This window comes from Amia ocellicauda, chromosome 5 (assembly GCF_036373705.1).
Source record: "Amia ocellicauda isolate fAmiCal2 chromosome 5, fAmiCal2.hap1, whole genome shotgun sequence".
Lineage (NCBI taxonomy): Eukaryota > Metazoa > Chordata > Actinopteri > Amiiformes > Amiidae > Amia > Amia ocellicauda.
The window spans coordinates 38,210,417-38,233,727 of record NC_089854.1 but is presented as its reverse complement, the minus strand read 5'-3'; the positions used below and the strand labels follow the sequence as shown (position 1 = coordinate 38,233,727).

The window sequence follows — 23,311 nt, the reverse complement described above, 5'->3', positions numbered from 1 at the left end:
TCCCTTCCCTTAGCTCTTAATGATGCCTGCACTTACTAGATTTTACTATGTAGGATCTAGAACTTGTATTGTTTACCATATATTTCCTATAAAAGCATGTAAATTGGAATTTGTAAATTGCTTTATGTGTTGAACTGTAATTTATTTTTGCACTATGTATTCTTATGTTTTGCAAGTCACCCCGGATAAGGGTGTCTGACAAAAAGTAAATAATAATAAACTCATTATCCATATCAATACATCATAAATTACTTAGTAGTAAATATTACCCAGTTTCTGTACAATCAATCAAATTAGAGAAGTGTCGATATTTCAGAGTTAAAATCTGCGGCTCGTCTGGTATTCTCTCTGCCCCATTTCACACACACTACTCCACTACTCCGCTCCCTCCACTGGCTCCCGATACCGGCACACATTCAGTTCAAGACATTGACCCTCACCTACCGCTGTCTCGACCACAGTGCACCAAGTTACCTTCTGACACTCGTCTCTCCATACATCCCCTCCAGACCACTGCGGTCTTCCCATGCCAGAAGACTAACTCTGCCTCCTGTCCACTCCACTTCCTCCAGAGCCACTCTTTCTCATCCCTGGCCCCTAAGTGGTGACAGGTGACTCTCCTCTTGTCTGAATTCCATTTAATTTTCATATCATTATCATTATGCCAAAAGTGGGCATTGTTATCAATTCAAGGACTGCCCCACCAGTATTATTAGCCACAAGCTGGGTCTGCAGGAACACATGAAGTGCAATCTCTGCATGGGCTTCAGCAGGAAGGTCAGGATCTTCAATATCTACTGCTAAATTGACCAGTCCTGTGTGGCTGCTTCCCCTGGCTCACTGTTTTTCCATGGGAGGTGGTGGTTTCATGTCCAGTGGCAGCGGCATCTTCCTCCATGAGGCTCCAGGAGGGATGTTTGCTGTCTGTGTCCTGTTTTCTGGTTTGGCTCCTTGCCGCAGCATCAAGGCGTCACTCCCGAAGATATCCACTGCACTTCCTTCCTTCCCCTCTGTCTCACAGGTTCATCATCCCTTGGCACAATTGGTCTATGTATCCCACTCTAACACCACAGTCTGAAACTATGGCTTACTCAGACAAACACACTGAACTCATGGTTCAAACAGGAAATGCTTTATTCAGTCACCACTCTTACAAGAGCTACAAGCTGTAAACTAAATCAAATCACATTCATAGACATAGAGAAAGGGGAGGAAGGTTGTGATTGATGCTTACCTGCTCATCCAGGGTGAACACACAAGGGAACACACTCAAGTATAGCAAAGATCCTCCGTCTTTGAGACGATGCATTATGGCAGTGATTTTCAAACCGGTCATGGAGTACCCCCTGCCCTGTTGGTTTTTGTTCCAACCAAGGTTTTAATTGATTAATTGAATCCTTAATTTACCTAACAAAGCAATATACCATTAAATTAAGTAATTAAGACTAGAACAAAAAGCAGTAGGGCAGGAGGTACTCCAGGACCGGTTTGAAAACCCCTTTTTTATGGGAATGCAAGGAGATCCGGTTGTGCTTTCTCCATATCTAATTAATAAAAAACCTGCTTCATTTCATATTCCATGTCTTCTCTTTTAAAAACAATTGTATTTGTTTTGTTTGTGGCAGAGGTTGGTGGTAACTCCAAAATAGGAGAGGATGTGGGCTATTATTATCATTATAATTTATATTAAATGGATAAAATCAGCAATTACTGTTGGTGGACCCAGGGTCAGATGTTGAAAAATACATGAACAGTCATAGACAGTAACATATGATTTCCAAAAAATATGATTTACTTGATGTAATTTGTAAAATAACTGGCAAAAAGAATCAGGAGATTTCAAAACAAAGCTCAGTTTGGAAAAGAATCAACAAACAAGAAAAGTAAAAACTCCCATAGCAGGATATCTAACACCACAGAAATGCATATGCACACTCTATTAAGTGACCTCCACTACAGCACCCCCACCCACTAACTCCTCCACCATCTGGTTATATACCCTAGGTCTATATGGCCCCTCCCCTAGAACAAACCAATGTAACAAAAATAAATGTGTTAAACACAAAACAAAAATACAATTCGTTTATATATATAATATAATATATATATATATAACAATTAGTTGAATTACCAATACAAATAATTCAGTTATTTATTTCCAATATCCACTTACAGATTTAAAATGAGCCAGACCTTTTCGTGCTGTCCCCTATTACCAGCATTATGATAAGGAGAAACACAATATTGCCCAGCAGCAAGATGGCCCCTGTAACCTCCCAGCATTCCCAAAGAAACATGGCAGCTCCCATGCCCTTGCTCAACCCAAACCAAAGACTGAAAAGTTACAAGGTTATTTTGTTTTAAATTTACCCTTTGTATTTTGGCTTGATCTTATCCTCCTTCATAACAGGTCAGTACAATATTTATTTAAACCCTTTTACATTTCTAATAATCTTAATTCTGTTGGTTAATTTAGCTTTACAATCAAGGGATAGGCCTACTCCATCACAATTTCAAATATACGGGAGGTTTTCTGTATTGTGTGTATTTTATTTAGTAAAATTTAGAAAATATCATCCGATGGAAAATGGAATAGTCTTATTTGTATTGATTGTGTTTACATAAATATAATAAATTGAATTCCCACCAATTAATCAATTAATCTGTCACTTCCCTATCCCGAATAAACCACGCCTCCTAGGTCGAGGATCTTGCCACTATTTGTTTGCTCATGAATATTTATTAAGCCGACAACTTATGTGAAATCATAGCTCGTTGAAATAACGCCTATATGTTAAGGAGGGGTGTATCTAATACAATCTAGGTGCATTGTGTTATTATTATTATTATTATTATTATTATTATTATTATTATTATTATTAATAGAAAGCTTTGAATATTAAATGAAGTAGGTTTTCAATTAGATAGGGAAAAAATATCCACTGGAACCCACAATGCACCGCTTCGGCTAAGACGAAAATCCGCAGGTAAACGGGCGGCGATGTGGCCGCTGGCACTGCCTTCCACCGGCGGCCGCTGTCACAGTAAGTTTAACTATGTACATTAGAGTTATTTTGGGAGACTTTTGGATTTTTAAAAACAACACTTAATTCATTATATGGATTTGATTCTTATTTAATGTAAGCCTTCTTGTTTAACTGAGAAGTATATGCTATTCTGTTACTTTACGTCCAAATAGCTAAATTAAATGTCAATAGGCCTACTTATAAATATACACAGTATTGTAGGTATTCCAACCGAATAGTGGCATGGCCATTAAACCAAAAATAAATGGCATTTAAAGTGGATTTATAATCATTCAAAGTCTAGGAAAAATATGTGTTTTATCTCTTTTAAATTGGATTTTTTAAATTTTATTTTGAACTATGATGAATACATGGCATAATCTGACATGTTAAGTGTGTTCCTGCTGTCGTCGTTTTAGATACCTATACAAGATTAGGAAGATCTGGTTACTACAGATCTGTTTAGACCTCAGTTGTGCTTGCATATGTTTTCCTTTAAATACATCGTTTTATCAGCATATGAAACCGACGGTTATGAGTGTTTATATAACAACAACAACAGTTAAATAAATCAATATGAATTGAGACTATATTATCGGCGTATTTATGACGGCTATAAAGGGATCCCATGTGCATGTAAATACAGTTTAGTTAAAAAAAAAGCAGTAACCGCTATAGATTGCATAGGCTATGCGTTGGTTAAACAGGAAATATTGCCGCAAGGAAGTTGGCTGGTAGGGCTGGATAATCAGATGAAAATACCGCTAGTTTGCCAGCTGTTGACTTGAGTATGTATTCTTTACATGTAGCCTATATACATTATAATGTGTGCATAATATGTTCATTTTTCATTATGAAATCATTATGCAGGAGGCACACTCCACAATTAAAACAGTTCATTCAAAATGCAAACCCGTATTGTCATCAGCTAAATTGGATTATACACCCTCCGTTCAAATGTGAATCGAAAAAGCGTTTCCCAAATGGTCATCTGAGAAAAGACATGTTGTTTTGGACATCTTGAAATTCAGGATACATCCAGCTCCCCCTCCAGATACAGTGGTAGCAGAAATGGCGATACCTATAGTATTTCATTCGGTGTTAGTGATTGATACACTACATGCAACGATGAAGAGCACCTTTTAAATGTGGGGTAATTAAAATGATTAGTACGAGTACTATCGTTTACCATTATTATTACGAAACGTATTTCGCTCACGCATAATCTAAATACCAACCCATTACGTCAAGTCACAAACTGCGTGACCGAAGCGTTTGCGCCGCCGGGGCCGGGTCACAGTGTTGTGCCGACGGGCTGCTCGGCGCACATCCTGTGTCTCAGGAAATGCAGCCCCGCCAGCGGCGCACAAAATGGATGCGGAGGCGAACTTTCTGTTTCTTTTTCGCGTCGGAGCAGCGCGACTTCCTCTCGGGGCCACGGATTCACGCCTGCCAGCGCCGAAAACACATGCCGGGCGATTTGTGACTGAGAAACGAAACGCATCTGAAAATGGGACACAGGTTTATGAAGCCTAGCTGGAGGGTTGACGACTTTTTCCGAGGCTCTTCCTGGTTGCACCATACTTTGAGGGGAGAATTTCAGACCACAGTGAGAGATTAAAGAAGGAGGACAAAGTGTCCCCCCCACCCTCATAAATACTAATGCGATGAAATAATAACTTTATTTTCTCAGTGTTATGACTGGCACCAACGATGCGGAATGTTGCTTGAAACAAAGGGCGAACGAACTCACCAATGTCGTTTTTCAAGAGGAAAAAAAGGAAAGGACTCACTGCTTGATTAATAAAACGAAGTTTAGGACGATGGGAAATGAGAATAACGACATATTGCCATCTAAAGCAGGTGAGATAGTGGCCTACCTGCTTTTCTTAAAAGTAACGTATACCAGGAGGACAGATATTATTATTTTTCGTTGAATAGCATTATATGACACTGTGGAAACATGCCCTACGTAATTCTAAAAGTTGCCATTGAAAAGGGAAAGGACACGACTTCACGTTTAAATGTGGCATTTGTCTGATATAGGAGCCAGCAGAATAGAGCCCTTGTATAGTAATGGACCAGCTCTCAGTTTCTATACCGCTTGCAACATAAGTTGTAGTGCCCCATATAGTGTGTGTGGATTTATGTATGAATATTACGTTGTGTATGCGTGTGTTACTAGTAGTAACTTCACCTTAAAGGCATAGTATTATTGTAATGCAATCCAATCAGGAAGACGTTTTCAAAAATGTTAATGACCTTAAACACACAGCCAGAATTAATCTAAATTACAAGAAATATATCAGAGAAATAGGTTCTGAAATTGAAGCGATGGTAATATAATGATTATTATTATTATTATTAAAAGGTATATAGTATAATGCTACCAAATGATCCGGTTATATTTTCTGTTGAGGAAATTAATGAAATGTCCTCCAAATCTACCAGATACCTTTTCTACCAAATTTTTATTTAAATTATAACTTAATTTCGTAATTGTATTACATTAAGATTACCAGTTCATGCCAATTTACCATTTTCATTTTGAAATCTTATTTAAACTGCTGGCATGTTTAATACAAAATGTAAACATTCAAGTAACACGCTTTGTTAACACAGCTCCACTTACTATAGACTTTCCTTAACTCAGTTTTGAGAGTTTGTAGCGCCATATCTGCAATCCAATGCAAATTTATGGTAGATTCAATCTTTTTGCTTTTTTCTGTCTCATCTTACAACATTACATGTTGGTAGATCTGGTTTCTTGTTTGTATTTGAAGTTATGATAATTTGTCATTATATATTGAAAAAATATATAATCTACAAACAAGTTGCCTTCATGAAAGTAATGATTGTGCCATCAATTTGTTTTTGATAATCTTTTGTCTGAATCTTCTCGCCTATGGTTTCCTCTTGAAGCAGACAGAGAGTGTGATTACACTATGTTGTTGAAGCATACAACATTTTCAAAACCTTTGCAAACATGTAAAATAGCATTTAAAATGTCATAGTTTTTAAAATATAAATCTTTGCACATGGCTAAAGAATAGTAAGTCCCTAGAGTTGGTCAAAAACAGAGGAGGCCTAGTAACCTCATAGACTTGGCCTAGGTTACATGGATCCAAAATTTGTAATTAAGTTGTTTTTAGAGAAGCTGCTTTTGCATTTGACTTGTAAGTAGCAAATCAGATGTAAACAATGTCCATTAAAACAAACTGCTAATCTTAATTACATTGAGTGGCATTATAGCAGCTGTTGAGTCCACAAATATCTGTTTTTCTGAAGAATACTGTAATTTTGGCAACATCTCATCTCAGCCAAGCATTGCTCAAGAAGTTGTTCACGTGAACTGACATGGTTGGTTAATGGGATTTTGGTAGGAACCAGTAGAAATCAATTATCTGCTTATGATTATTCAAAGAATGATTAGGCTACTCAATATAGGGACATCATAATTTTGAAATTGTATGTATTTTATGGATACCCAAAGTCAAAGGACCAGATGCTATATATATAATATTATTTATATATATATATATATATATATATATATATAATTTTATAAACCGTCATCTGTAGATTTTACAGAACATGTGCAGGAGTCCACAAGAATCAAGAGATGCTCTTCTCCAGCATAGATGCAAAAAATTGTCAAAACACAATTCCTCAGCGGCTGTATCTTACTTTTTTGAGAAATGTTAGATGCTACTTAGATTGTCCACTGCTGGGTCTGGCAACAGAAGTTGCGAGTTGGAGTTGCCCTGCGATGGCCTGTACCCTGCCTTGTGCCTTGTCTCTAGACTCCAGCTCACCATGTCCTGAACTGGATGCAGTGGTTACTGAAAAAGGATGCATAGTTGCATCTCTTGAATAGGAAGTCATTCCAGTCTAATTTATACAGGAACCAATTATGCCAAAGGCAAATGTTTGTTCAAAACGTCATCAAATTCGAAGTTGGTCAATAAAAAAAAAAAAAAAAAATACCCTTTTGTATTGGTTGCTTTTGGAATTATCCTATTCGTAAAGAACTAGACAGAACTTCATTAGTTTATTTCCTGTTTAGTCCATTGGTCAGACTGGATATTGGTACAATGTGATAGACCAGAACTGGTACAAATTCCTTATTATGGTAAATATGAAAACAATATATCTGTGATAAACTTTCCGAAGCAATAATTTTGTTATTTCTATTACATGATGTTTTGAATGAGGAGATCCTTGTCTTAAATTTACTGCGAAATCTGTCAAAAATCTGATTGTCAAGTGTATCATTTGATATGATACAGAGTAGGAGAATAGTGGTCTGTATCAGCTTAAAAACGTATCCAATATTGCGCAATCAATAAGGTCATTTTCACTGTGCAAAAATGGGGTAAATTTGATCTTTGAAGGTTGAGAACACTTTATTGAAGAAAATTCTAAACTTTGATAGTGTTAACTTCCATAACCTATTGCAGAAGTCATTTTGACTTTATATTTGATAGTATTTTTATATTATAATTTTCAAAAGTTCGACACATTAGATGCGATGTACACTTCTACAAAGTGCAACTAATTGCACAAAGGCAAAGCTTTGTGAAGGCTAACAGTCATCAGCTTTTTATTAAATTTATGTTACAGACTAATCAGGATTATCTGTTAAAAGGAAAGGAGAGTAACTGAAACTTATAGGTTATAATTGGTAGGATAAGGCGTTGAATATCAGGAAAACAGACTCACAAAATTGATTCTTGTACAGATGACTGCTGAGAGTCATCTCGAGTCATGTTTAAAGCTGATGAGACATCAAGTGAATATTTTTATCCTGGTCATAGGTTCTGATGCACTTATGGTGAGCATCTGTGGTGTAATGCAGATATACTGTGGGTTAAAGTAATTTTATTTCCTCCCCCTTCTAGGTCTCTTGGAATGTGTACTGCCTGGGACAGGTGCCTTTGAAGAGAAGATTCTTCCTTTACTTCAAAATTCGTACATGTACCCAGAGTCTGTAAGGTGTTTCAGATACAGCACTTCATATCTCATAAAAAACAAAGGCCTTCTGGAAAAGGTAACTGTCCCCAACTGAATTAGTTAATCATATAGAAAAAAGAGGAAACAAATCTACAAGATTTGCACTTTCATTTTTTTTTACAGTACCACACCAGCTGTAGAGAAAAGAAGGATAGAGGATATAAGGATGAAGAACTGGAAGAATCCTTTGGTTTCCTCCTGTGTGACAGTGAAGATAAGGTAAAACAGTTCAGCAGATTGCAATTCCTTAAGCAGTTTTTTGTTCATTAGTCTTTGATAAAGTTCCATTATTTTGTCCCTTTTTGAAGGCAAAACTGCTCTCTGAAACCGGTTTACAAGTTGGACATAGTACATGCTCTACACTGGGTGATCCTTCAAAAGGTAAGAACATGATTTCATGTTACCCATTGTAGTTTCTTTTGCAATCAAACCGTTAAGTAATGAAATTAGGGTTACATTTTGGAATGGTTTAGGGCTAGAGTAATATGTAAGGTGTTCAGTTAATTACTTTCAATATCTGTATTAACTATAGATGTACAAAGAATTTCACAATATAAAAAATATTCCTAAATTTGGTGATCCTAAATATTATCATAGCTGTATTAACTGTAAGGTGCTCACTTTATGTCCATGGAATAGCTCAAGGGGCCAGCAGTGGCATTTAGAGCAATGTTGCGGTCAGGAACACATTCACCGAACAAGAAGTGATGTCATTACTGTGTGACATAGAGTGATGGAAAAAGCACTTCAGACTGACTTCAGGGCACATAAATCAAATTTGACTGTTCAGACTCAAGTTGCATGGGCAGGAATTATATTTTAATCTGATTTAAATCACCTTGTTTGAAATGTGGCATGAAATATCTGACTCTGTGTGGCTTATGTCTGTTCAGACTACAAAAAGTGAATCAGATTGGAGTGAGATATGAGTCATAAATAGGATTTGAGTCATTTCAAACTGCTAGTGTAAACAAGGCTTAATTTTCCCTTAATCTTCAGTAAATCTTCAGTAAACCATGTGCAGGAGGCTGTGGAGTAGTCAGCGCCACACTGTAGCAGGTCCAAGCCACAGTGTACAAATACAAGTAATTTTCAATAGAAATACATTATTCTGTAGACACCATAATCTAAGGCCACCTACAGAGTTTAACAATCACTTATTAAGGATAGCAGCTTCACCATATAAAAACAAATCTACTCTATAGTGAATAAAATGAAGATAAAAGGGGGATTAGTCTATAGGTGTAATCTAAACGTATGCATCTTAAAGATAGAAACAAGACCAAGAGAATGTAAGGCCCAGAAGCAGAAAAGTTGAAGCTATGGTGACTTCTAGGAGCAGGAAGACCACCCAGCACAAAGTTTTCCACTGCTGATAGAACAAGGACTTGTATTAAAGAGCATAATGAGAAAGGGAGGTGTTCTGCAGCTGTTGCTCATGAAGAAATGGCAAGAGTGCATTGGAATTGTGTAATGTCCCTTGACTCAGACAAAATGGCACGTGACCGTGAGGTAGCCTTAACTTTCTCTATTGCAGTCATAACTGAGCTTGTTTATGTCTGGTCAGTGGGATACAGATAACTTTGTTTGGAGATCTGGGTGACTGTAGCCTGTTCATCATTGTTTCATTGCATTGCTTTACTTCTATGTCATACAGTGACCTAATGTCAGGAATGACTAGGGTCACTACGTGGTGCATCTTGGACATCCACTACAGGTTAAACCTGAAATGTTTGGCTGATCGAAATCTGAGAGGAACGTGTGTGAAATGTGTAGTTTTGCTTAATTACTCCCTTGGGTTTTTTTGGACTCATCCAATGGCTATCCACTTTGTTGAGTGAATGTTTCTTTTACTCACTTTCTCACTGCAGAATACAATTGAACAGTGAAATGTGATAACCTGACCGTTTCCTGTCAGGTGACATATAAAGCCAACACTATATCTGTGAACATTCAGAGATTACATCCCCCTCTTCTGTTCAACTGCCATTTTAAACTCCGATACCCCTTTCTGTCAGCAGGATATTAATCATCACATTCATAGATTACAGCCAGTGCAATACAACTTGATTCTCCCACCCTATTTGCATGCAAGACAATCTGCTGATAAGATTTTATTGATTATTAATGAATTAATTGATTTAAATGACCTTCATCAATCTCAGATGCAATTCTTACATCATAGCCTTTTTTCTATCATTCTTTACAGTTCTGTTTTGCTATGATTTACCTGGGGCAGGGTATGCTAAATGGCTCCAGCACTGTATTATGTAAATTATTCTGCTCCCATTCGGCCACCCAAGATAAATTGCTGATAGAGATGGGCTGGGAGTATTGCGAAATCAGTGTGGCTACGAGAATGCTTTGAATTTGTATTGGCGTGTTGCACACATTATTGAATAGGGATACTCAAAAAGATCATGTATGCGTATTGTAAAAAAAAACAAAAAAAAAAAAAAACACGATATTTTACCAGACACGTGTGACATACCTGGCAAGCACCACCCAGCACAGTGGAATTTTCCACTTCTGTCCCTGCAGTGCAAAAAAACTGCAGGTCTCTGTAGTTGCCAAACTGCTGTATCTTGTTTTACTACTGTAGATCCCATTGAGGAAAACCTGTATATTTACTCTTTCATTGACATGTAAAATTGACTGTTTAAACATATGCAGAGTCCTTACTAATATCTACCGAAAAGCATAAAATTGTGAAAACCCTGTCATGTAAACCTTAATATCACATTAATAGTATACAGTACAGTACATATTTACACCTGTTCTTTCTGTTTTTATCCCCCACATTAACATGCTTGTATAATGACAATTCCTAGTTTTGTGTAACACACAGCAGTGTGGGAAACAAGCTTTTGTGGAAATCTTGGATTTTTGTAGAGATGTTTATCGTTGGATAATCCTTTTCCTTCTTTCTACACGTACCAAAGTGAAAGTGAAACATTTTCAATTTCAATATTTTTTGCCACTGTGAAAATAAACTGAAAACATAATCACCAGTTACAAAGGCTTTTAAGAATATTACCAACAAATTATAGAATAATATGATCAAATAATGACCCCTGTGTACCTTTCACCACAGATTATCACACTTTGGATGAATTTAATACTGTGAATGATTGAAGGAGCATGGATTGTACTATTATTTACAGTTCTTTTCACTAACTTAGATCAATCTTTTTAATCATTTTCTGTATGTTGACATTTACTCTCTAGCTAAAGGTGCGTGTAACCTTGATTTAATTTAATTTTAAGAAACAAGAAGACACTTACCGGCTGCTCGTTCTGTCAAGCTTTCTCTTCTTATTTCCTTAAACAAGTGAAAGTGAAATTAAAACAGCACTGGTTCTCTGTGGCTAGTAACCCTTTCCTTGCAACCTTGCCAATAAGTTATAGGCTCAAGTTGTTCAGATCTATATTCAATCTGGGGGGTACAGTGTCGCCCATTTGACTTCACTGTTTATTTTCTTAATAACTGGTCCAGGTCAAGGGTAATGGTGTTGTTCAGTTTTACCAAAATTAGTTAATGGAAAAGTTATAGTATTATTATAATAATTATATACATATTCTACCTATACACATTGCAAGGGTAACAAACCCACTACAATAATGAATCCACACATTATATTGAAAACTATTAAGGTATAAGACAAGATCAGAATGGTCTACAAGTATAATCTAAATTTAAATGGAATTATTATAATTGAGATTGAGAAAAGGCAAATTCATCTCTTTGAAATTTTCAGGTTTGTTAAGTCAGTAACAGTTAAAGATGGTGTTATTTTGATGCAGCTATGATATGAGATCTGCTGTAACGCAGCCATGGGGTACAAAAAACCAACATATAGATCTGCAGCCCTCGAAGCCTGGAGGTTAGCAGGTGTGATCTTAAATTTAGCTCTCAACTCAAATAGTTTTCAAGCAGAAATTGTATGGTTAACATAATCAAAACCTTGTTTGCAAAGTCAAAAGCTAAAACATTTTGAAACTTGTCAAATACTCATGCATCTGTTTTCACTTGTTCTTTCCTTTATTGCCTTTGTTTACTCATTTTTCAAATTGCCATACAAACCTTCCTCAGAGTTTAAACATTAACTAAATACCTGTTTCTTTGGTTTTACAGTCTTTATAATTATAATCCATAATTTTTTGACATAGTTATGGTGCTTTAGTTTGCGCTGGAAGCTTACACAGATTCCACAGTGATTCTCAAACACCCACTGAGAAACACAGGGCTCATAAACCAATAAACATGTTTTACTAACACCCTCATAACCAAAAGAACGTGTTTTTGAAAGCTGTGCTACAATTGAGTATCCATGGTTTTGATTGTTTATTTTTGTCATGACTGAAGATTACTGTATACTATGGCATAAATGTGCATTTTTACTGAAAAGTTAAATTGCTTTTCACAATTCACAATAGCAATTAAAATAAAGAAAATGTTCGCTGAAGACGTTGACTGGATATCAGCATGCAAAAATTGTTTCCAAATGACAAGCTCAGATCACAATAAAACATCTAAAGAAAATGAATGAAAAACGCATCTCTCAGACAATGTTGGATAAAACTGAAACTATACATGATATTTATGAAACTGTTTCAAATCCTACATTGTGTTTTGGCTGTGATTTGTCTTGCAATACATTTAAAATACATATTATTATTATTATTTTTTTTAAATACATTTCTTAAAAACAAATGCAGCTGTGCTGTGCCGCCTGCACTGTAACCTGCCCCTGTTGGATCAGCAGATTTGTTTTTCTTAAGTTTGTTTTTGGACAACGCGTTTTTTCCAAGTTTTTGTGTGTGTGATAAAGGTGATGTATTACATCTAGAGAAAAGAAGGCAGCACTTATTTAAGCCTTAAAACTGAGTTACAAACGCAGTACAAGGCTATGGTCCCCACAGAAGATTATGTAAACAGGTCTTGTCTTCTGTTCACTCACTTTGCATTTAGTTAATTGATAAATATAATCTATTAACATGTCTATTTTTGAAAGCATTCTTATGTTACAGCATTTTTTCACACCTGCCTAAAACTTTTGCACAGTACTGTGTATATATATACACACACACAGTGGTTCCCATTAATTAACTAAACTGTGGTGACAGTTTCAGAATGAAGCTGAAATATTTGTACTCTCAAAATAAACATAAAAGATTGCTTTGTGTTTTGCACTGTTGCTTCAGAAAAACACCTCTCACTTGCAGCTAGTCAGTCTAATAGTAAGTGTTTCTCTTCTCTTTGAGCATGAGATAAGAGCGGGCCTTACAACATCGTTTGAGGTAATTATCTATTCACTAGCTATGTGAATGTGGTTAAAATGGTTCAAAATAGGAATGTGCATGACAAATATTGTGACTTAATTCCACAGCTGTTGTCCGCGACTATTCAAATAATCACCCCCCCAATTCAAAATGTGACATACATTAAATGTGTACCGAAAGTTCTGAACTTTATTTAAAAATACTTATCTAACACAACAACTTTGTTAAATGAACATTAGGCTATGTAAAAATACCTTCCTATTATAAGACGTATTGAAATGGCATAATAACAGCAGCAATAATCAGACCTGTCAACTCTCATGCATCTTCTGTCTTGTATTATTATTGTTTCCTGATATTGTAACAACTTTTTTGTCACAATTTCAAATTAACTAAATGTTGTGACTATTTGTTTATAAAGGAATATTTTGCAATTACAGCTGCAACGAAAATGTATTAGACTATCTAGCTAGTTTTATATAATCTACTTACCTGAACTGTTTACTTTTCCACATTTCCAAACCACACTCAACATACAGACTGCCGGTCTACTTTTGGACACATACCTGTGTGTTTGAGTTCCAGTTAATACAAAAATAAATGGCAAGAGCTGATTGTGTATGCAGCTTAATTATATTAATGTGTTTGTGTTCTTCTTCCTTTTCTGTCATTAGCTAGGTTTCGAACATGTTTTGTGTGACAATTCGTAATTTCACAAAAAAGTATATGAACATTTTACAAGCCAAGGTGTGTTTCCATCCAAACTGACTTGTAGCGAACAAAATACACTACCGGTCAAAAGTTTTAGAACAGTTTTTAATTGAAATTTAGACAGTTTAATGTCTCAGTGTACTCTGAAATTAATGCATAGAACAAATAAACAATTGGAGATAAAAAAAACATCATGGAATCATTTTGTTTAACAAAATGTAACGCCTTAAGCTGACAAACCCCTCTGGTACCCTTAAAACGGCACCAAATCATGTGCTTCTCTTTAATCCCATGTGTACTCTTCACTGTTGTGTTGTTTGCCAAGTGTTTGGTATCCCACGAAAGCTGAAGCATTCTCTGATGTAAAACATTTGGTTTTTATACCCCCCCGCATTTACGCCACCCTGCCAGCCCGCCCCCTCTGCATTCTGAATTGGGGGGGTGGGGCGATACTTGGTCTAAGTAGGAATACACAATCTCAGAATGTATTGACAATTATGACATATTCTGGAACCAGACAGTCTACTGATCAAAACAAGACCATCCACGTTTTGGTAGAAGCAACATACACCTGTAGAGAGCTCAAAATGTCAAGATGGAAAACTCAGTTTACAGTGTACTAATACACAGTGATTTTACGTAATTGGATCTGAACTTCTCTGTGTTTGATAGAATGTCAAATAATATATACTGGATTCATCGTTGTTCTGAACAAAACAAGCCTATTTGCAAAGAAATCTGATTGAAACTGAGTGATCTGTGACCGTCTGAATGAGAACTGCTTAAGTTTCAATAGAAACTGGAAAATCGGGGGTGTTCTAAAACATTGGACCAGTCGTGTATTTAAAAATATTAAAATTTTGACATTTCCTGCAAAAACACTTTGCATTCTGTATTGTTGAATAAAATATCGGAAATGCTGAGTCTCCATTGAGATTGATTTCACCTAAAAGTGTATTTGCGCATAGAAATAGTCAACACACTTCGACCTGTAACTCCTCCTGATGGCTGGCTAGCTTGCCCAAGATCCACAATATGTAGAATGTGTTAATATTTATTCGTGTCATCTTCCGAAGACGACAGTGCAGTAATACTTTGCCAGATCATGACGCAGGCAATGGACATTTCATAAAGCCCAAGCCTACCTTATAAAGTTTGGGCCGCGTGATTGGACCCTTTTGAAGGGCTAAGAATGCCAAGCCACCATCCTCCAGTTTCAACCCGAAAGTGCATAGCCTTTGCACTCTAAAAGTTGGTCAGTTGCGCGGAGTAAAGGGTGGCGGGAGAGGCTGCAAGACCACCATTCACCATTGTGTTTATGTGGTGTGCACTGCCATACCGGAGAGGATGATCAAGTTGCCTGAAGTAGCAGAGGTGCAGGACATGCATTACCAACCACAGCCACCTCGTCTGAGATATTGAAGTCCAACCAATGCTGAAACTGTAACAATATGGGACACGCTTGTCAGACAGTTGTGGGTTTACACCTGGCAGATGAAATTCAATGTGGACAAGTGCAAGGTACTACATGCAGGTAATAAAAATGTCCACTATAATTACACTATGGAAGGAATAGAACTGGAAAAAGTAACGCATGAGAAAGACCTAGGAGTTTATGTAGACTCCTCACTTTCTCCATCCAAACAATGTGGGGAAGCAATAAAAAAGGCAAACAAAATGCTAGGATATATTGTCAAAAGTGTAGAATTTAAAACAAGGGCACTAATGTTCAGTGCTAGTTAGAGCTCATCTGGATACTGTGTGCAGTTTTGGGCTCCACACTTCAAGAAAGATATCGCTGCTCTAGAGGCAGAGAAGAGAAGAGCAACCAGACTTATTCCAGGTCTGAAGGGAATGTCCTACTGTGAGACTGAGGGACTGAACCTTTTCACCCTGGAACAGAGGAGACTGTGTGGGGACTTGATTCAAGTCTTCAAAATCATGGAAGGCATCAACCACCTCAAACCAGAGGAACTTTTCCAGATCAGCAGGGACACACGCACCCAGGGACATAAATGGAAATTGGGCTTCAAGGCATTCAAGACAGAAAACAGGAGACACTTCTTCACACAGAGAGTTGTCACAATCTGGAACAAACTCCCCAGCGATGTGGTTGAAGCTGAAAATTTGGGAACATTTAAAAATGGACTGGATAGTATCCTTGGATCACTCAGTTATTAATGGACACCAAATGAGCACGATGGGTCGAATGGCCTCCTCCCATTTGCAAACTTTCATATGGTCTTATGCGTAGGCTAATAATATGATGATATATGATATGACCAGTAATAAGCTAATCACAATAAAATAAACAGACCTAATTAGCCTATTCATATTATTATTATTATTATTATTATAGTAGGCTATTGACATTATAGTAGGCTGCTGACACCCTGTAAAGAGGTTTTAAAATGATAGAATACACCTTATAAATACAACTAAAATTATTCCAACAGCTTCTTAAACCCCCCACTTCACATTTAGGAATTCTGCAAGAATTTTTAATAAAATGAATGCATAAAATAATGTTTCTTCTCTGTTTACCCTTCCCAGACACCTGACCAAATCATATTACATGACTGCAAATTTTTTCGACAAAGGCTATAGTTTAGTTTCCACTGGCATTTGTCGCATAACCAACTATATTAATGTATGAAAAATCCATGTTTATGAAATTCAATCGACATTTGCTGTTTCCATCAAGCCTGTCGTAAAGTTTTTTTATTAGACGGGACTTTATAATAATAATAATAAATAATAAAGCCTGGATGGAAACCTGACAATTGCTAGTTTCGCAGAGGGGTGTTTGGCTTATAGGTGGGTTAACATACCAGCTGTAGATTTGTGGTAGTTTAATTGCACTGCACATATTATGCACTTGTGTTTGTATTTACTTTGTCAAAGTATTTCCATGCAGACCTTCTCTGTGAGATAGTATTAATTAGTGCTTGCAGTTTTGCAGTTGCCAATTTTTGGTTTCTCTACCTGCCTTTTAAATCATTTTCAGCCAACAGTGTCTCTTGATTTAGAACCACATGAAAGACATTGTTGCCTAATTTAGAACTCAAATTGATCTGATGATTGTAGAACATGTTACATTGATACATGGTGAGTAAGATGCACTTCAGAAAAATGAGTTGTTGTAGCATAACAATCTGGTTAACGCTTGGTGCCATTCAAATAATTAACTAAATCAATAAAGCAACCAGTTTGCTATTAGCCAGGGGGTTAAAGTTTTATTTTCATATGGCTGTTTTTCAAGTCACCTTCAAGAAAAAGACTGCTTTTAGGTACAGGTACTACTGTTACACTTTTTTGCTGAATCTAATTAAGGAAGTGTCAGGTGACAAAATTTTAAATGCAGGTGGGTAACCCCAAGATGGATTTTGGAAACCTGGCGACTGTAATTAAATGAAGTAATAAAATAGTTTTCTGTGCCCAGCTGGATTTTTTCATATCACCAATCTCCATTTCAGAGGTTAAAGACTAACCTGTACATCAGTGTGATTTTTTTTTTAATGATTAACTAGTTCTTCATTCTTTCTAAGGAAATTATATGTGTTTGCTTAAGGTAAACATGCTCGCATGCCCCCCCCACCGCCATTATTATGAACCTTTAGCAAACTGACTTAATATTGATGGAATTTAAGGAGTGATTTCACCACAATGTTCTTCAAAGCTTTTTAAAAGAAAGTTTTTCAATACAGTTGTAGAGGTATTCTGCTGCTTATATATACAGGATATGCCTCGTTATCTAATTGGAAAGTACATAGTGAGCTACATCAGCTAGTACATGTACTTGGCAAATAAGGAAAAACAAACAAACAACATATTGGTGACAAATGCAAATCGCATTTATAATACACCAATGAAACATTTTATGATGGAAGCCACATTGCACAACTTTGACACTCATCTAATTACAAGTATTTTGTCAGTTTGTTTGGCTAGTTTGTTTTATTTTGTTTTTCTCCACCTATTAAAGATTATTTTTTTAAATCATCAGTTATAGCTCTCAATTTGTAATAATTATCCCATCTGCTTTAGCACTGCAATTTGGTACACTGAAATGAAATGCATAGATAAAAGCAGCTCAAATTATTTTATTGTGTTTGTGTTTTTTGTTGTTGTTTTGTGGTGGTGTTAGCCTTTTTTTTTTTTTTTTCCCTAAGGTGTTTATATCTCCAAGTACTCAGATTGCCTGCACTTCAACCCATGGTACCATGGAAAGTCTGGCTACATTGCTATTTTCAGACTCATTAAGGTAGGGGTATACATTATAATTGTTTTTATCATTGTTTTCATTGTTATTATTATTATTAGGGACAAACATGTTTTCACTAAGTTTTGTATGTATCTTGAGCACATTTAAATTGCTGTAAAACATGAAATGTACTATTTAACATTAGACTTTATTAATCTGTTTTGTAAAACACATTCAAGGCTGGATTACCATACTTTGTTTGAAGCAGCTGAGCCCGGAATCATAGCTTTGGACTGTTGGATACGCATTATTAGTAATTGGTGTTAAATTGAATTTATTCCAAAATCTTTTCACAGGGGCGAGTAAAAGCAATGGCGGAAAATTACACTCAGAATTTTACGCAACCATCCGCTGACTATGACTGCCACATTTCTGAACATATTAATACAGTCTCTTCAACTACCAGTTCTTTTCAAGCTTATGAACGCACTCAGGTAAATTATTTTATCTTAAGCACACTATTAACAATTTATGTCACTGATTCCATCTGTATACTGTCTTAAAAGCAGTTCTTAATAATATCTGAATATGAAGCCTGAGCTGTAGTCCATAAAAAAGAAGCAGGGGAAAAAACAACCATGCATGTCCTTTCTCTACTTTAGTCACAGAATGAGGTAACCATGGATACAGACAAATAGGCAAACCTGCTTTCTAGTCATTGGGAACAGGGCTGTAAATGTGGAAACCCAATATCAGAGCGCAGAGAAAATAATTGAACATTTGTAATGATGATAATGATGATACAAGTTGGCCAGTCCACTCAGATGGACATTGAAAGAGTCAAATGCTTAATGTTTAATTGAAACGGGGTGTTGGGTTTAGGTGCTGACGTGACTCATTTCCGGTGCCCACAAAAACTGGTTTGTGGTTTTTTTCCAGTATTACTTGTATGAGCTGCAGAAAGGAGCTGCTGCTTCCTGCCCCAGACATGTCTGTCCCTTCGCCATTGTAGGCTTCTCATACGGGGAATCCAAACCTACTACGTCGAAAGTGTTAGCCGAAAAAAGGTATGACCCTTTCAGAGCATTTCGACACTGTCTTGTGCTATCGAATTTCAAAGTGATGATCAACCCGGCGGTCAATTGTGTTAATATTAATGTTTCGATTTTTGTTTTTTCCACCTCCAGTGGCAGTTCAGACAAACCAGGTAAGATTTGATTTTCTCCATTATGAATGCATCTGTTTTTGTTCTGTGAATGCTTTAGTGGGACATTAATTGCGATTGATAATTTCGTGGTTCCTTTTTGCAGTTTCCCATTATTTTCCATGGAAAGGCCAGATCCAAACCAGCGACAACTCCTTAGTGTATCATGTTTCTCTCCAGTCAAGCAGTGCAATCATCCCAGCCAAGCTGTAAGTTGTCCTTCTCCTTCTACTTCACCTTTTCCTCCTCCTCCGCCTCTTAGAATTGGTTATTCCTTTTTTTAAATATAATTATTTAAATATTAGTTGCCCCCCCATTTTTCATCACACTTGTTTTATTATATTTCACTATAGATTAGAAATGCCTTCCAGCTCACTCTGTAAAAAAAAAAAGGTGGCTTACTGGAATTTTAAACTTCACGTACTATACAAATACTGCAGTTTATTGACACTGCTTTGTTTTTCCAAGCGCTTCTGATGTATTCTGCAGTCATACAATACCAGATTATCTTGTTTGTTTATTTTTTCACCCCTAGACCAGAGCGTTTGAAAGTGGACAATGTTATGACCGTCTCTGATCTGAAGACAGCATTGCCACGGTCAGTCTTTGAAACCAGCTTTGCAAGTGAAGGTAAGTTTTTAGACTGACCGATTTGCTTACAAGTTATTTGCTCTCATATCGAGCTAAAGTAATGCAAGTATTGGAAATCTGCATTTGCTTTCTGAACATAAATGTACAGGATTGTGTATTATTGTGTATTGCAGTACTTAGTATCTTTGACACCCAGCAGTGTGAGAGAAATTATTTTTTCTTTGCCCTTTTGGACCTTTGAATGTTTAATACATTAATCAACCATGATCAGTGATCTGACCTGGAGTACAAGCACAGTTTGTCTCTCTCCCACTTGTCTTGGCATGACTGAATTCTGTAATGTTTTCCACATTTATGTAAATAGTATCCCTTTCAGCTAGGAGAATTTAGGAAACCATGTTATGAATGTAGTTGTTTTCCAGTGAAAATATCCCAAAAAAGCACATATATTGTTCCACTTAAAAGTGAAAAGTTTAGCTTTGGATGTATGTTTCCATTGAGTTCCAGAATCTGTTTTCTATTAAAAGAATTCATGAATACATAGTGTCATATGTAGTATACTTTTGATCAGATTAACTTTGACAGATTTTCCAGTGCACAAACTGGATTGAGAGGAACAGAAAGTAGTCTGGGGGAGTTATGGTTCAAAGGTTCATGGCAAAACATGTGACCAAAAAAAAAAAAGGGGGAAAGATGTGGTATTTAATTCATATTTAAATACTGAATTGATATTTCAATTGGTTCACTAGTGTTTTCAGATGGAGTTTATTGCAGTTTGTATGATGTGGTACCAGTATCAGAAGAGTACTGCCCCCTTCACCTCATGATTGAAGAGCTGATAGAAAAAGACTTGGTAAGGCTTACAATACTAGTAAAACTTCCTTCAATCTTTGCTTAAATTGAATCTGTTTAAAAAACAAACTGTTACCAAACTTAAAGGTAGGGTATGCAATCTTTTCCAGATTTTTTTTTTGTTATACTGTTTGAAAGTCTCTTCACATCCTGATAGCAATCAATAATTTAAGTGGTCTAAATGTAATATATATACACTCACCTAAAGGATTATTAGGAACACCTGTTCAATTTCTCATTAATGCAATTATCTAACCAACCAATCACATGGCAGTTGCTTCAATGCATTTAGGGGTGTGGTCCTGGTCAAGACAATCTCCTGAACTCCAAACTGAATGTCTGAATGGGAAAGAAAGGTGATTTAAGCAATTTTGAGCGTGGCATGGTTGTTGGTGCCAGACGGGCCGGTCTGAGTATTTCACAATCTGCTCAGTTACTGGGATTTTCACGCACAACCATTTCTAGGGTTTACAAAGAATGGTGTGAAAAGGGAAAAACATCCAGTATGCGGCAGTCCTGTGGGCGAAAATGCCTTGTTGATGCTAGAGGTCAGAGGAGAATGGGCCGACTGATTCAAGCTGATAGAAGAGCAACATTGATTGAAATAACCACTCGTTACAACCGAGGTATGCAGCAAAACATTTGTGAAGCCACAACACGTACAACCTTGAGGCGGATGGGCTACAACAGCAGAAGACCCCACCGGGTACCACTCATCTCCACTACAAATAGGAAAAAGAGGCTACAATTTGCACAAGCTCACCAAAATTGGACAGTTGAAGACTGGAAAAATGTTGCCTGGTCTGATGAGTCTCGATTTCTGTTGAGACATTCAGATGGTAGAGTCAGAATTTGGCGTAAACAGAATGAGAACATGGATCCATCATGCCTTGTTACCACTGTGCAGGCTGGTGGTGGTGGTGTAATGGTGTGGGGGATGTTTTCTTGGCACACTTTAGGCCCCTTAGTGCCAATTGGGCATCGTTTAAATGCCACGGCCTACCTGAGCATTGTTTCTGACCATGTCCATCCCTTAATGACCACCATGTACCCATCCTCTGATGGCTACTTCCAGCAGGATAATGCACCATGTCACAAAGGTCGAATCATTTCAAATTGGTTTCTTGAACATGACAATGAGTTCACTGTACTAAACTGGCCCCCACAGTCACCAGATCTCAACCCAATAGAGCATCTTTGGGATGTGGTGGAACGGGAGCTTCGTGCCCTGGATGTGCATCCCACAAATCTCCATCAACTGCAAGATGCTATCCTATCAATATGGGCCAACATTTCTAAAGAATGCTTTCAGCACCTTGTTGAATCAATGCCACGTAGAATTAAGGCAGTTCTGAAGGCGAAAGGGGGTCAAACACAGTATTAGTATGGTGTTCCTAATAATCCTTTAGGTGGGTGTATATCTCTTCTGTGGAAGGGACAGGACTAAAAAAGGATCGAGCAATCATTGCATTCGGTCCGAATGTAATTATAGGATGTCCTTCCTGTCTGTCAATCTATATTTGCATACTGCTGCGCAACTTGTTTGCGCAGACAATCACACGTCATCAGCGCGGGAACCTTGACGCTGTGCATAGTGAGCGCGAGAATGGAAGGCGAGCCGCAGCTACTATTTTTAAAAACATAATAACCATAAATAAGTTGTTTATGGTCGTTATTATTGTAATGTCTAACCTGTGAATGAGACATGCGGTAATCTGAAACTGTTGCGATCAATTCCACCCACATGTCTCTCCTCCTGGCGCTGCAGTGTGTGTGTGTGTGTGTGTGTGTGTGTGTGCACGCATGTGTGATAGAGGGGCGTGGCTTTGGAGACGCCTCTGAAGCGAGGGCGGCCTCTGTGCTTTCAAAACAAGCTGTGAACTGCTGGCCTCTCAGGATTGCATACCATAGATTTCATGTTTTCAATGGGATGGGAATTTTTGTAAGAAAAGGTATAACCCAGATTTTTTTTATATAGGTATATGTATAGTATGTGTGTATATATATACAGTTAATATTTGGACAGGGACACAACTGTTATCATTTTGTCTGTACACCACCACAATGGATTTGAAAGGAAACAATCAAGATGTGCTTTAAGTGTAGACTTTCATCTTTAATTTGAGGGTAGTTACAAATTGGGTGAACAGTGTAGGAATTACACCCATTTATATATGTGGTCCCCCAAATTTTAGGGGCTTGGACAAACTACCAAAATCATGAATTAAATTGTGAGTTTCAAAACTTGGTTGCAAATCCTTTGCAGTCAATGACTGCCTGAAGTCTGGAACCCATAGACATCACCAGATGCTGGGTTTCTTCCCTGGTGATGCTCTGCCAGGCCTGTACTGCAGCTGTCTTTAGTTCCTGCTTGTTCTTGGGGCATTTGTGGTCCATTGTGGTGGTGTACAGAGTCAAAATGATGAA

General features: G+C 37.0%; 1 protein-coding gene across 2 annotated transcripts in view; it reads left to right on the top strand.

Moving 5' to 3' along the window:
* The first annotated feature begins 4,261 nt into the window (after positions 1–4,261).
* Positions 4,262–23,311, top strand: part of tasor2 (transcription activation suppressor family member 2) — a 34,889-nt gene continuing 15,839 nt past the window's right edge. The window contains exons 1-11 of one of the 2 annotated variants that reach the window (XM_066705118.1): positions 4,262–4,889; positions 7,928–8,076; positions 8,163–8,258; positions 8,348–8,420; positions 18,206–18,297; positions 18,594–18,731; positions 19,177–19,304; positions 19,425–19,444; positions 19,548–19,650; positions 19,977–20,071; positions 20,782–20,885. In XM_066705118.1, coding sequence (XP_066561215.1) covers positions 4,724–4,889; positions 7,928–8,076; positions 8,163–8,258; positions 8,348–8,420; positions 18,206–18,297; positions 18,594–18,731; positions 19,177–19,304; positions 19,425–19,444; positions 19,548–19,650; positions 19,977–20,071; positions 20,782–20,885 — 1,164 coding nt within the window. In that variant the 5' untranslated portion in view covers positions 4,262–4,723. The remainder of the gene's footprint in view (positions 4,890–7,927; positions 8,077–8,162; positions 8,259–8,347; positions 8,421–18,205; positions 18,298–18,593; positions 18,732–19,176; positions 19,305–19,424; positions 19,445–19,547; positions 19,651–19,976; positions 20,072–20,781; positions 20,886–23,311) is intronic. The other variant, XM_066705119.1, reaches the window with a different exon arrangement.